Source organism: Anneissia japonica, unplaced genomic scaffold (assembly GCF_011630105.1).
Source record: "Anneissia japonica isolate Jap-2015-1 unplaced genomic scaffold, ASM1163010v1 scaffold5623_len388731_cov182, whole genome shotgun sequence".
NCBI lineage: Eukaryota > Metazoa > Echinodermata > Crinoidea > Comatulida > Comatulidae > Anneissia > Anneissia japonica.
Window position 1 is genome coordinate 78,788 of NW_022727290.1, and position 16,121 is coordinate 94,908.

A 16,121-nucleotide genomic window follows, 5' to 3' on the forward strand; every position below is an offset into this window, starting at 1 on the left:
AGGCATAGGCCTAGATATGGGATGCGGGCACGTATGTTCCGGTTCTATCATATGTAGTGAGACTATCACGAGTGACAGAAAACAGAAAACAAGGGTTGACGTATTTCTGGAACATAAATATTTTATTTGAGCACAAATGTTTCGGTCGTCCCTGCAACCGCCTTCAGTGTGTACTGAACATACATAGTGCAAGCAGGAACGGTTTGGTTTTCCAACCTCGAAGTCGGGTACGGTATTCAATCCCTTGTCCAGGCACTTTATCTGCATTGCTTCTCGCCACTCAAGACTCTGAGTATAAATGGGTTCCTGGTGAAGTTGCTTGCTCCTGCGCTGATTACAGCAGAAACTTAAACTTGTGGAAGTTCTCATTGTTGATTTTTTTTTACTATCAATTTTCTGTTCCTTTCTTGGATCATCACTCCACGAGAATAAGATATACAAAGCGTATAGCCAAAACCACAAAAGCCACAGGGAAACCAATCGCTGACCATGTTAGGCCCTGAATATGAATAATTAACGATGTACAATTTAATCCAATCAAAATTGAATACATGTTTATATATATTATATATATATAATATATATATATCACAACTAATGATTTTGCTTCTCGATTGTTATATTTCTAAAAAGACTTTTACTTATTCCTTTACAAATCATCATTATGTACAATAGATTTTAACACAATATGACCGATAGAAGGGACACAGGTTTAATGATAGCTATCCCCAGATCAGTAGAACTGCTTACAGTGGGTTATATACTATAGACTTATTGCTTTGATAAAAGATATACAGGACAGTCATACAGATTGATATAGAGTAGCTCCCATCATTTCTTTCACTTGTAATTATTGCTATCTCTACAGGCGATATTTTAAAAGAATGCTAATATCCGTTTTGTATATCCATCCACCACAACGCCAGTGGCCGTGTATTTATGGCGGATATTAATTGTATATACAGATTTAGTATTACAAATGTAATGATTTAAAATCTCTGTTGCTTTTAAATTACAGACACTTGTCCTCCATGGCGTAATGAATAATTTGAACGATATGATGGAGAAAGTTGTACATTCAAGTTTGATTGGATTAAATTGTACATCATTTATTATTCATATTCAGGGTCTAGTATGAAGACCAGCGATTGGTTTCCCTGTGGTTTTCGCTATACGCTTTATGTATTTTATTCCCGTAGAGTGTATGATCCAAGAATGGAACCAAAAACTGATAGTAAAACAATCAACAATGAGAACTGTATTTCCATCCACGTTTTAGAAATACAACTATTTATGTTCCGATATCTACAGTTCTACTATTAGACCTATGCCCAATAGGGGCCTATGAGAGAAGTTTACTCTTAACTAAGAATGCATTGCAAATTTAGAATTCCGGCGCCTAATTTTCGGGGGAAAACAAACTGCTTGCGCCACTGTAATGAAGATGTACGTGGTAGAGTCATATCTACTAATAAAATGCTCGCTTTTCCTTTAGGTTCACTTTAATTTTGCCTTGTAATCGTGTCCTGAAAATTGCTAAAAGACGGATCGCTTTTCAGAGCTAGCACACTATCGTATGTGTGCCTGCGTTCTTGTTATATGGATCATCGGCCTGCATCAGTCACATATAATAATAATTACCATTCCCCTTTGGAATTTTATAATGATTACGCAGACACTGAAACAAAAAATTGTGTTGAGGTCAAATAGGCCTATCAATTCATTTGTTCTTCCCTTGTGGTTGTAGTTGTGCGTGCGCGAGTCGCGAGCATGAGAGTGTTTTCTATGTACTTACTGAGTACGAAATTAATATAGGACCGCAACAAAAAGCAGTCGAATTCACCTCTCACTTCCTCTCAATCTAATGTATTCTATTTCTAACCATCGTATAAATACTACTACTTTTACAGTACAGTCATTAGACGGTCGGCTTTCTTTACCCACCTTAACTTAGGCATAAAATCATGGAGGATGCGGTGTCATCGTTCTCTGTGTTAATAAATAAACACTGAAATTATAGTTGTGGCTTGTAGGAATACCATCAGTAATGTAATGGAGTTAAGTATAACACTCACTGATTCTCCGAAATGGCGCATTCGTTATTTTTTAAAATTTAAGCCACATTTACACTAGACACGGTTACGACACGACAACATATCATCGCGTAGTTTGTATTCTTCAGCACTGTGCGCATCTGTCGTTGTCGTAATCGTGTCTAGTGTAAATGTGGACCTACAATGTATGCATAATGATCCACCAATGTAACACGAAATTGAATATTCGAATAATTCAAAATCTAATGTTTCTCCATAAACCCGGGGACCAATTTTTGGTCAACTAGTCAATAAAAACATAAACAAGCTGCTTTCGGCAGCATTACTGCACATAATTATTCTCATACATGTTATGTGTATTCCGTCAAAACCTAACGCATACGCTCGTACACGTCGACAAAGACGTGCGTCTGTAACGCATACGCTCATCTATATACACGTAGCAGGCCGATACAGTACGTGTTTTGTCAGCAAGAGCAACTTTGAAAGAAGCCTTGATGATTGATTGTGTAGGCTTTATAACGCACATTGCAGCACAGCATTCTGTAATTAGACAAATAAGACGAGTTATGACAAAAGTCCCGGCGGAGGCATCACCTTTTACTTGCTTTTTTTTATCGAAATCATATCTGTTTTTTTTTTTTTTTTTTTTTTTTTTTAAGCATTTAATCGCAATGGTTACAAAGTGCACGTAGTGATCTTATGACTTAACAACCATAAATAGCTTACTACATGATTTCGCATTCCACTGCACAATGCGAGCTGGCGTACTTCACTCTTTTAATGTTAACATTTCATTGTAGCATTGTTGTATCTCAATATCGTCATCATCATCTTTATATAATGACGATGAAAATGACAATGACGAAACGAAAACGACGACGACCATGACAATGATGATGACGATATGATCTGATGATATTGACAACTAGCCCTATCATGATTGCGACTACGATGATGATAATAATGATGGTGGTCATATAATTGATCATAATTATGTTTGTGTTGATAATATGATAATGCAACGACGACGACGTGGATGATAATTAGAAGGTGGATAAATGCGACGATGGTGACGATTATATTGATGATCGCTACGATGATAAATGTTGTCAAATTTCGGGAATGTTAAAGATTTTTTAACTGAATTAGACATATGTTTCGCTCCAATAAATCATTTTCTTTTTCACATTTGTTTTTTATTAGTTATTCCAACCGATGACACCGATACATATGTGGAAGATTCCCGGCCTACCTGACGACGTGGAACTGTACATCAAACGTGACGACATGACGGGAGCGGCACTGACCGGTAACAAGGTTAGGCGTAATGGTACCTCATATAAATCGCTGTTGTTTCAGTGAAAAGACCCTACCTTATGCAACCTCATTATAATGATGTACTCAAGTAATAAAATACCGTAAAACCAAAGCCCCTTGTGCTTAATCTCGAAAAGAAGCCCGTTTCCGAAATGTAGCCTCCTCCTAGTTTGCAAAAGTTATCATAAAAAAGGCCCACCTCGAAAAGGTAGTATGGGCTTCTTAATTTCGAAATAGTACAGTACATTACATTGTTCATGAATTTCAAAGAAACAGGAATTAAAAAATTAGAAACACTGTTTACAGTAGTGTATGTTTATACACTTCATGATATAGACTGATGTTCTCCCTGATGTTGCGTTAACTAACAAATGCTGTACTCTAATTCCAAATTTCCAAAATTTATGGCATTTATTTTGAAAAGAAACCCGCCTCTTTTTTCAAATTTAGTCCCGAAAAGAAGCCCATCTCAAAAAGAGGCCTATCTCAAAAAAAAAAAAAAAAGAAGCCCAGGGCTAGTATTCAAAGTTTTACGATAACACAAGTTGGACACACTTGACTCGTGCGGTTTTATAACGTCATTTTCGCGTTGATTCGCACTTAACAGTTTTCACATTTGCCAGAGGCAACACTGCTTAAATGCCCATTTAATTTAATATGACGAATAACCAGTATGAAATGTATCCTATAATATTAAGATGGATAGCTTGATCTACATCTCAGTCTTCTGAAAACAGAATTTGTAATTTGTGACTACTCGAGGTCAGCTTAATCAAAATCAATTCTATATAAGATAATTGTTTGTGATTATTTCAGTTGAATTTACACATATTTACCATTAAGCGCTCGATACAGCAGTTTGACTACAGTATAGTAAGAATAGGTAAAGGTAGGCCTATATCTCAACTTAAACTCAGCTTAAACTTTTGATTGATTTAAAGTACATCAGAATATCTTTTTTTTCAAATCAACATTAAAAATATACAGTATCTATTGAAACACAAAAGCTTCAATCATTCATTTACCTTTCACTCCTTCCTTCCTTCCTTCCTACCTATCTTCCACCATCCCTCCCTCCTCTTCCTTCATCATACATTCATCCTTTTTATTCATTTAATCATTCTTCATTTAGCCATCCTTTCATCCATTCTTTATGACACTCCCTCCCTCTCTTTCCTCCTTTCTCCTTCCCTTCCTCACCAACCCCACCCATTCATTCATTCATTCGTTGATTTAGTCTTTCATTAAATTAATTAATTCATTAATTAATTTACTCATTAATTTATTCATTCATTCATTCATCCATTTAATTTTGTAACCTAATTTTTCATTTTGTTGAAGTATATTCATTATATGCTAATATAAAACATGATTTAGGTCTATACAATGTCCTTATTTCACTATAACGTCATCAAATTGATATAGAGCACAGTTTAAATATCAATATTTCTAAATTCATAATCAAACACTTAGCATGCCCTTTCAAGTAGCGAAACTCAAGTAACAATCTATTATATATTAGTATCTATTACAGGTAAGCAGTTTAGCAATTCTAAAGCTATTTGTAACCTTTTCAAATCGTTTGATTCTCTACCAAGATAACTGGATCGCAGTATCCTGTACCCCTATAGGACCGATAAACAACACTAATGCTTACGTCATAGCAAATTGATTTATACAGCGATATTTCAGCACAAAATGTTGACGAAATAAAGTAGTTATTGATTGTTTGTAGTTTTAGATACCATGTGCAGGATTCCATTTGCAAATCTTGTTGAAAACATGACAGTTTGATTCCCAGTTACAATTATTATCCAGAATTATTTCACTATTCATATTTAAAATTTAAATGTAAAGAATAACTATTTCTATAGGCCTGCTATGTAGTGTTTCATCATGAAGAAAAATATTAAATTTGTAATTTACATTAAACTTTGGGGTTGACCTGCTTCAATTTGGCGATAAACTGTATATGAGAAAGTATTCTGAGAACTAGGGTGGTTACGGTATATTACGTAAAACTAGTTTTGTTAAGTGCTTAAATATAAAAACTTGTGGTCATAGCACTATCTTTAAAAAAAAAATTGTATGAAAAAAGTGTCTATGGAGGGTCTTGTGCTATGTATATGCATCCTCTCGATATAAAGACGTGCTTCATACCGCTAGACTGACAGAGAACCATACGAGATTGGTGAGATCTAACCCCTAGATATCTATTTCGTCTGTCAACTGGCACACGAACTGCATGGATGGTTATGTCCGAATATCTTGCAGTTCACATCTTAATGTCTCAAAGAATACGCATTATCAAAGCATTAATATTACAAATATCTTTATATTATTTCCAGCCAATTTAAGTGTTTATGCAAAACAATATAAACGGTATTAGGAAATGCATTTATTATTTGACGAGAAACATAAATTTTCAATCTAACTTTCCATTACAACTTACTTAGAGTAGAGTGGGTTTTATATTTGATTTTTTTTTTTTTTTTTTTTTTTTTTGAAATTACAGAAGAATTTCGGTAGGCCTACCCTAGTAAATATCTGTACAATGAACGGACATTTCCGGAATATCAATCAAATTGTACAACTGACCAATCAGAACAGGTTAAGGATTACGCGCTTGTGCCACACCCCCCCCCCCCGCACGTACCTCAAAACACTCTCATTGATAAACACACATGTCGTCCTACCCAAACGCACGTGTCTGCGTAAGGTTATAATCCAGAAATTTTCTAACGGGGGGGGGGGCAATAAGTAGTTAACACCTAAAATTGTAAGAATAAGCCCCTCTAGATGCTCGGAAATGCCACTCTCTGATGGTTAATGCTTTTTGAAAGCAGTGTTCCGCAAAAAATGATTGACTTCAAGGACACAATATGCTGTTGTGTATCAAAAAAACTCTTTTGGATAATGGTGCTATGGGGCGAGGACACTATGGGTAGGGGAACCGAAAGGGCCCCCAAGTGTCAGTGGTCCTGCGGACCACCGTACGAGAGTGCGCATAGCGTGCCTTTAACGGAAGGTTGGTAACGACAATGAGCAAAGAGGGCTGGCTTTGAAGATTAGTGCCAGAGCGTGGCGCCTTCCGTGTGCCTGGGTTAAAGCCATAGATATAAAGAGTTGCGAAATTGAGAATTTAGAAGCTATTCTATGTCCAACGCGATGCGCGTTCCTGTGTTTTAAATTAACTTTAAAACAAAGTTTAAATTAACTTTAAATTAAAGTTTTTTTTTAGTTTTTTTTTTGTTTTTTGTTTTTTTTCATAGGCTATGGTGCAATCCACTGCCGATCTCAGAAATTAACTCCTTTTTAATCTCAACAATTTTATAACAAAACACAAGTCACTCTACATTTGTAATATTATCCATTTTACTATTTTTAAGCAGTTTGATATTAAGTGTATAATGATTTACTCTTTTTAGCCGTTGAATTTCATGTATCTAGATTTATATGTAGATTTTTTTTAATATAATGATTTTAGTACTTTATAATTAATTCAAAATTTTATTTAATAATGTACTCCTTTTTAAGCAGTTGTTGGTTGCCGGGCAATGAGAGACCAATACATATATATGGCTCTGGTCTGGGTCTGTAAATTATAATGACTTCCAGTTAAATTATGTTTATAGGTGACATCTTTGAAGTACCGTCGAAAAAAAGGACATACGGTTCTACAATCTGACGAATGTACTAGAACATCTTTATCATAGCTACACGTCTATGACGTTAGAAGTCACCTTAACCTAGAACTATCATTTTTCAGAAATGATTAACACTATGATATCGATTTTAGTTTGAATTGTTAATAGTATTTTGTTTAAATACGTGTATAATGTAAAACGTATTAATATTTTTTTTTCTATGTAAAATAATATGATAACTGTTTTCGTGCTCAATATCAAATTTTTTGATCTAGTAGTGAAATACAAATATTCAAAAATTATAATGTAAAAGCATGTATCTTTTACAATTGCAATAATATCACTATTACAACAGTTTCAACTTATCGTTTAATGGAGATCCGAAATACTTATGTCTGATGATATTACTGATTTCTAGTTAGCAATATGCACCATCCATCGAATAAATAAGTAGAATACAATGATTCGCTGCCTGTACACCATCTTCTGTGATATTTCATGCTGTCATCACAACATATCTGTTCGCCAGGAAGGAAAAAAGACATAACTTATAGATTTAAAACTATGGACGACGCTACGGCGGTACAGCAACCATTTTAACTACCAATTTTACAGTCTCTATTCCTTCGAGGGCTAACTACATTACGCCTACACACAATCTAAAAATTGAATCAGCATACACTGGATACAAGAACTTTTGTTTTTGTGTTTTTTTTTTCATTTTGTTTCAAATAAAGATTTTTTACAACACCATTCGTAATGAACCTTTCCGGAAATATAATCCCCGCTCCTTGGATATTGTTGTTAGGTCCCACGAAACGATGTAAATACACATAAATTATATGCACATAATTAAAGCGCACATAAATAAAGCGCACATTCTTGGCTGGTTCTGATTGGTCAGTTAAGTTTGATTGACACGCATGGAAAGGTCTGTATAGCACAAGGTGATTTAATCATTTACCGTTTTTTCATTTTCTTGTATTTTTATCCGTTTAAGCAAAAATTAGGTCTAAAACCAATCATAGAACTGGAACAGCTTTGTAACCAGGTGGTTATTGTCAATCAGTTTACATTTTACGAAGTCGGTTATGATAACAAAAGACCCCCCCCCCCAGCACCCTCCCTCGCCAGAACTATTGACAATATAAAAAAAACCCCGGATTTCAACTGAGTGTAAGAATATAATGATCATTTTAATCGAATTTTAATCAAAATATCATAGGTTAGGAAATTGGAGTTTCTATTGGCAGAAGCTTTGGCATCGAAATGTAATGCAGTGATTACATGTGGGGCTGTCCTATCAAATCATTGCAGAACAACGGCAGTGGCCGCTGGGATACTTGGGTTGGAGGCTCATCTTCTGCTGCGATCCAAAATCAAGGTGAGATTATAGTTTGTTTAAAGTATATATATATAGGCCTATATCTGTCTCTTATACACATCTAGATGTACTATTAAAAATTATCGATATAATTATTGAAGAGATAAGGCTTTTCCTTGTTCTCAGACATAACTGCGTTTCTGACCGAATATCAAAATCCATAAATCACGCAGCGGCGGGTCCAGGGCGCACAGGACCCCCGTCGGGGAACCCTGTAATTATTTTTTATCGAGGAAAATACCCTTAAAAGTCATTTTTACATTAAACTCTGATATTTTTTAAACAACGTGTAGCTGAGTTATTGTTGACCCCTTTCAGAAAACTGGACGCTCATAACAAAAAAGAAAACAAAAACAAAAACAAAAAAACAATAGCTATTAAATTCCTCTCGTTAAATACAATTGTTTTAAGTGATGTAGTACAAATTCTTATTCGTATTCACCGTTAATCTATAAACAACCTCTAGCAACAATTACCAACGTCATTTTGCATTTCAATTGATGTAATAAATCATAAAATTTTAAAATTTATAATTTTTAATCAATACACATAAAAAGATCGTAACAAGTGCATTGGCTCAATATTTAAACAGCAAACAAAACTCTACAGCTATTTAATTCATATCGTAATATCTGATGTGTACACATTCTTATTCATGGTAACCATTAATCTAGACAACCTTTAGCAATTAACATCATCATTTGCATTTCAATTGATGTAATAAATCATAACATTTTGACATTCAACATTTGATTGTTTGAGTAGCATGAGTGTGTTTATAAAGATGCTATTCAACACTGGCGTAGCTGTGGAGGATGGGATCGAGAAGGCCTGCACACGTGAAGGCTGATACGTTGAGACACGATACACGCGGTCATAGCTGCAATACAAAATAAGAAACGTGCTTCTATCGGTGTAAATAGGGTGACGCGAGGTATCGATCCTACCAGCGTGTGGTAACGTGGTGACACGTTCTTAAAAAAGTGTAACAATAATAAATAAATAGGCCTAATGTCAGAAATGCAAATTCAAATTAATGAAAATAATAATTAAAAGTCAATCGTGACGTCACCATTTTACATTCCCCGTAATTCCCATACATCAATTATTTCGACCATCTCAATAAATACAAGCATAGAGCCTAAATATACAGAAACTCATAAACGCCTCAGCAGTACGGTAGTCTCTGGTTTTCCTATTTTGTACTACTACTACTACTACTACTTTTTGGCTCACGTGCAAGCCAAAAGCCAAAACAAATAATAACTAGAGCAGTCACTCCATAGAGTGCATACCTCTGCTCTGTTCCTAAATACACTACCAACAATTAGGCCTACGCAGACCGTGATAATGGGCATACTGCATACCCTCAAGAAAATAATAGAATCATCCGTCGTATTCGGTCACATCGTTTTCTTGACCGTTGCCTGAGGTCGCACGAGGGGCAATTAATGCTAGAGGCTATAACATCGAATTCCCGTGATTACCTTGTCCTTTGACCCTTTCTTTCGAAAATTGAAAGGGGTCTTTCTTCAATTATTATGTACCATTCCACTAAATTATATGATGATCAATTCATTAGTTTTTGCTTAATCTCGTTAACAGACAGACAGACAGACAGACACCAGTGAAAACATAACCTCCTTGGCGGAGGTAATGAAGATGATATTCCTGATCTTGATAATAATAATGATATTAATTAATATAATAGGGCCTATTAGTAAATGTAAGAACAATGCACATTTCATTGAATTGGTCTAAATATACGCTAGATGCTAAAAAAGAAAGGTGGGTTATGCTTATTCTTTAATTATAGAATCCTGAAGATATAGTACCTCGAGGAAACGTGTTACTGAACAGACTGGTCGGAGCCCAGCAATATCTCATCCCCAACGAAGCTAATCTTGACACCGAGATCGTCCCGAGAATGCAGATATTAGCCAAGCAGCTAAGGTACGATCTAAGCCTAAGACATTTGCATCCATTCTGTGCCTATGAAACAAATTATTCAGAATGTGTATCATGAATACTGACAACAATTTTTATTTTTCAAGATCTGTGCTGTTAGTAAAATATCAAAGTACATGTAAGCATCCGCGTACAATGCCGCACATAATGTTATATTATGCATGTCGACCTTCAGTGTATTATCGAAAGACAGCTTAGAGTATATTTATACACATCATGACTAATGTATATACATATATATACAACATCTAGATGTGTATAAGAGACAGGTTTTCTTGACCGTTGCCTGAGGTCGCACGAGGGGCAATTAATGCTAGAGGCTATAACATCGAATTCCCTACATATATACACACACATTTTATGTAAGTCTATATAAACAAATAGATAAATAATAATAGTGCTCAAATTGGAACATGATGTTATAATCCTATCAAGCATAGCTTTTCCATGAAAGGTTTCTTCGTTAATGTACTTATATAAATGTAGAACGTTAAAGAAGAGAAATCCGGGAGGGTGAAAAAAAAGTTGCCCCAACCGGGATCCGAACCTGTCTATGAAAATGCTTTAAGCAACTAGCTGGGTCATTGAGGCTTTGTTGGGAATTCAAATCCGATTAAAAACAACTAATTACTCACATTCTTGCGCATGCGTTGTTGGACAGCACTAGTTGTTGATGCATCTCAGATCAATACGATACGCCCTCTTCTTAAGCATTTGTATATATATATATATATATATATATATATATATAGGCATATATATAATATATATATATACGCAGTAAACGAAAATAAAACGATTGCATACGTTGACATAATAGACATGAAATATATATATAGCCTATATATTTGTATATATATATATATATATATATATAAAAGAAGATTATACAGATCATACAGTCTTTTTCCGCATCGCTATAATTGTTTTCAAACATAATTTGTGATTTAATATACCCTGTAGGAGGGCTATGAACACCTACATATAATTAAATAGCTACTAACTTCAAATTATATTAATAATTATTATTTAAATTCACCTATTAGGCCTATGCGTTGATATTTTATTATGTATCATTTATTATTTATGATACTGTACATTTACATAAGTATAATTTTAAATTCATTGTCTCATTGGGTTAGATGTAATGTTATGTGCATTACATTTTCTCGAATCATTTGGGAAATTAACCACTGTGTTCATACGACATTGACCATATTATCATAAATATAGTAACGTCTGTTTGCTTTGCCCATAAGCAGTTTTCATATTATTGTATATGTTTACCTTGCAAATTTACGTACAAGACGTGTTATCATGAATGATTCTAGATACAGATACAAATGAACGCGATGTTTTCACGAATGGTAAGCATCACGATACATATCTTCACGCAGGCAAACCGAACTCATTCAAAATTCTATGGATATCTCAGTACAAAGATGATAATTTTATAACATCATAAATAATATGATTGTACCCTGGCGATACATAATGCATTACTCTTTATTAGATCGAGACAAAAATTAAAGATTTACTGCATCTGTGTAGATTTGTTTACTAGTATACATTATATTAGAGACCTTTTCCGTAGAGTGTAATATGTTGCAAATTCCTTCGCCACCGTTACGAGAGTTATTTTGTATAATAATGGTAGATGTGGCGTTATGTACGTTCAGATGGTAATCAAAATTGCTAGTTTATGCACGCACGTAATGCTCCGCGGACAGAAAAGAGACCTACGTGATTCGTTACGATATCACGACATCTCCATCGTTCACTATCCGTGTTCTACACTTTGCTTATAATTACATTATGTCATAGAAAAATCTGAATTTATATACATGCAATATGAGATTTTCTGTGAGAAGTATTCTGGGAACACAAACAAATTGAATTTAGAATGTAACATTTAAGTGGAGGGAAGACGATGTATATTTTTGGGAAAGAATTTTTCAAAATTCAAACTGAGTGACCACGTGCAGTTTTTCATCCTTTATGTGCCCTTGATTTGGAATTAGTACACTATGTATATATGGTTATTTAAAATAGTGTGTTTTACCAAGTCTCAGATAGTGTTCAGCTAAACGTGTAACTGTGAATTTCTATCGTACTGCTATGTTTTACAATGTACTTTAAGAATAAAACTAAAAAAAATCTTGTTTAATTTATGATATATACAAATACTAAATCAAACTTTTTATATTATCTCCTAGTCATATATTTCAGTCAAATGATTCAGTAAACAGCCAATCTCCTCGAGGGCGGGCGTGCATCAACAACTAGGATTTTCATTTCAAATACTTCTTCCTTTCTCTTAGCCACAATTCCACCGGTTCATCGATTCCTAGAAGTATCCATTCAGTTCATACTCGCTCCAACAACAACCAACCTAACATAGCTCAGACGAGAAGGACGAGTTTTAATTTCTAATTTTGATTTGGTGGCGGGAACTGATGATGAGGAAGGGAATGAAGTCAGAGATGACAGTGATACACAAGGCTTAGATTACCACTGTTCTTTTGCTGGCTGCCTGCTCGTCTTCCCATTATTGCAGGGTCATTGAGTTGGAGAAAACTTAAGTATTGTCACCAAACAACTACAACAATGTTAATATCAATATTGAAATGGTTTTTTTGCAAACGATAGCGTAACAGTGTAACAGTGGCTGTTTCAACGTGCTTTTAAAACAGTGTAATGATATACCGACCTATATCCATGATATGCTAATAGAACACCACGTTGTACTAGATTTTGTTGTTTGAGATTTACATCAATGACAATGGAATGACAAATGGCGATGATGGTGTGTTTAAAAGGTGTTACAGAAATCATCTCATTTACATTTATTTATATAATTCTTAGTGAACACCAAATTATATAAAATCCACTATTTTGTAGCTAATGCATAAATTAAATTATTCTTATAAAAAAGAATTGTGTTGAACACATAAGGTTTAATATGAAGAAGATACTCGATATCCGTAAATAATTTTGAGAGCTTTTGGGCAACTTTGCCTAATAGGCCTGAGTTGGGAAGTTCGCGGTTGTCACGCTGTTATCCCAATTTGTCATTCCATGACAAATTATAAATTTAACTCTAATATGTATATTGAATATAATTGTTATAAAATGCGTTGATGTTGATTCATAATGACACGAAAGTTTACGTGTCCATTTTTTCTTTATTTTCATAGTGATATCCGTAACATTAAGTCATATTTGATCCCTGTGGGAAAGCCAAGCACAACAGCAGTCCAAGGATATTTATGGGCATGGCAAGAACTTCTTGATCAAGTGAGACTACAATTCTACGACACTGATACGTGCACAGTGGAAAATAATACGCATTCCCGCCCACCGTTGTGCGTGACTGCGTGACTCGTAGTGGTGCGTGCACCTACGACTCACTTCGTGCACTGACGACGTCACTTTGACAATTTTTTTAAATATAAAAATGAAGAAATAATGTAGGCCCTGTTATTAGATTGACTGGGTTTATATGCACGTATGTAAGATACGTCAAGTGCTAATATATTTTTAAAATGTAAGATGGTAAATGGGATTCATAAACTAAAGACCACTTTTTGACAGAGCGTCGCCTAATGTCGTAATGTCGTATCATGTATGTTAATAAGGAGATTTCGCAAGCTTACGAAAACGATAACGATTACGGTTACGTCATCAAAGTTTTAGACAACCCTTACCCTACAGCAGCATATTTGTCACAACGTCGGCGATTCATGCCTTTTGCATGAACCAACCAAGTATCATATTCAGTTCGTTGAGCATATTGTGAAGATTGTTTTAGGCACGAATGACGATAATGATAATGACGTATTCGTTATCGTTTTCATAGGTTGCGAAATCTCCCCATTTTGTATTCATCGGATATACTTACATTGTACGTAAATACATCAATGTTTTAAGATTGTGCAAATGTGATGAATCTTACTTATATCTTATCTGGTCTAGTAAATTGATATATTTTAAAAGATTGTCCGACTACAATATCCGAAATCATACGTTTAAGAATTTATTTAATGGACATAGAAATTAATCTAGTTTAAATTGATATACTGGAATGTTATCGAATGTGATGGTGAATGTGTGGCCATCTTTCATACAAATTGAAATGACAATGGATATATTCAGTATATTTACCGATGTGTTTTACTGAGCTACGGTACATATCTGTTTGCAAGTTCGGCACACATCATGTCAGTGTCTGACGAACACAAATAAATTGAGCATATCGTCTGCATGAAAGTAATAACGGCACAGCAAAATAACTAGAATCATTTTCGACATGCAATGTAAATAATGCGCAGTAAACTAACGAGGCTTTATTTAAAATATATTACGATTAAAGCGCGAAGACCTGTTCATAACGCAGACCTAGAATCTTACATTATCGTCAGCATTAGACCTAGATTTCAAGCGAAGTTTGGATTTACATTGAATTGTGTATCAACTTCAGGATTACTGATCTGAATTGCCATAATACTCATTATTCAATTTATAGGTTTCAAAATCGGTTGGATTCAGCGTATTATGACGTCATGTCAATAATTACGAAATAAAAAACTCGTCTACTCTTTTGGGTTGTGTTTAACCTTTTATCAATGTACCTCTCAATTGAACATTGAGAATAATAGTAATATAGAGTAGGCCTATCTAATCTAAAATTCTCTTGAATAAAAAAATGTCATTGCTTCACGTCAGTTGTATTTTAAGACTAAAAAACGCTGCATTAGGCACAGATCAATAAGGCAATCACATATCGGTGACAATAATTAGCTTTTATATTATTGCGTATCAAATTGTTGTCTGATCGTGTTAGTTTTTTCATATTTTAAGAATCACACAAGCAATTTGTAGAACAATTGCAGATTCTTAAGATACTAATTGTTGATAATCATCGTATTACCTAAAGAAAATACTGATATTAGATCAAAAACACAATAATATTAGTGTATGAGCAATATATTGTTTTAATGGGACATTTTTTTACTTAAAGGGTATCCAAGAAAGATTTGATGACGTCATTGTGACAATTGCTACTGGTGAAAATGCAGCGGGCCTTGCCATCGGAAATTATCTTACAGGATCAAAATTAAAGTGAGTAGGACTACTCCTGGTATGCTAGGCATTAATTAAGTCTGATCCACGATCTGGTCATTTTATTTTGAACTCAGTCCCGCAGTACAAATGTAGGCAATTCAACCAAGCATATTCTTATATATAAGATCTAGGCCTATGTCTAAAGAAGGTAAGTAGTAAAATATAATGAGAAAAAGAAAATAAATAAGGAATAGAATGAATGAATGAAATGACAGAACTTTGAAGAAATAACGAGAAAATTGGATTAAAAACTCACACTGACCGGAAGGAAACAAAAAAGAAACGACTGGTTAGTATAGGCCCTATATATCTAAGAAATGGACGACAACAAGGTTTTTTTAATGGTCTAATTAGCAGTAATATTTATAAGATAGTGACTAATTTCTGTCTATTAAGATGACTATACACAATCTAATATAATAATCATTAGAAGTAATATGTCAACTAGATTGCCTAGTCAATGGCTGCCATTAACTGATCTATATTTATTGGAAAATGTATTATATTATCCCATTGGTCTTACCAATCTGAGCTGAGTATTCAATTAAAATCACTTTTTAGCATTGACACCGTAGCATCAATTATTATTTTCTTGACCAGTTTTTTTTTTTTTTTTTTTTTTTT

The 16,121-nt window shown here is 34.3% G+C and overlaps 1 protein-coding gene across 1 annotated transcript in view; it reads left to right on the forward strand.

Annotated features, from left to right (window-relative positions):
* LOC117113667 (bifunctional D-cysteine desulfhydrase/1-aminocyclopropane-1-carboxylate deaminase, mitochondrial-like) overlaps nt 1-16,121 on the forward strand; it is a 37,092-nt gene that overhangs the window by 14,564 nt on the left and 6,407 nt on the right. The window contains exons 3-8 of the mRNA XM_033257074.1: nt 3,261-3,374; nt 8,247-8,405; nt 10,222-10,358; nt 13,571-13,670; nt 15,394-15,494; nt 15,723-15,786. Coding sequence (XP_033112965.1) covers nt 3,261-3,374; nt 8,247-8,405; nt 10,222-10,358; nt 13,571-13,670; nt 15,394-15,494; nt 15,723-15,786 — 675 coding nt within the window. The remainder of the gene's footprint in view (nt 1-3,260; nt 3,375-8,246; nt 8,406-10,221; nt 10,359-13,570; nt 13,671-15,393; nt 15,495-15,722; nt 15,787-16,121) is intronic.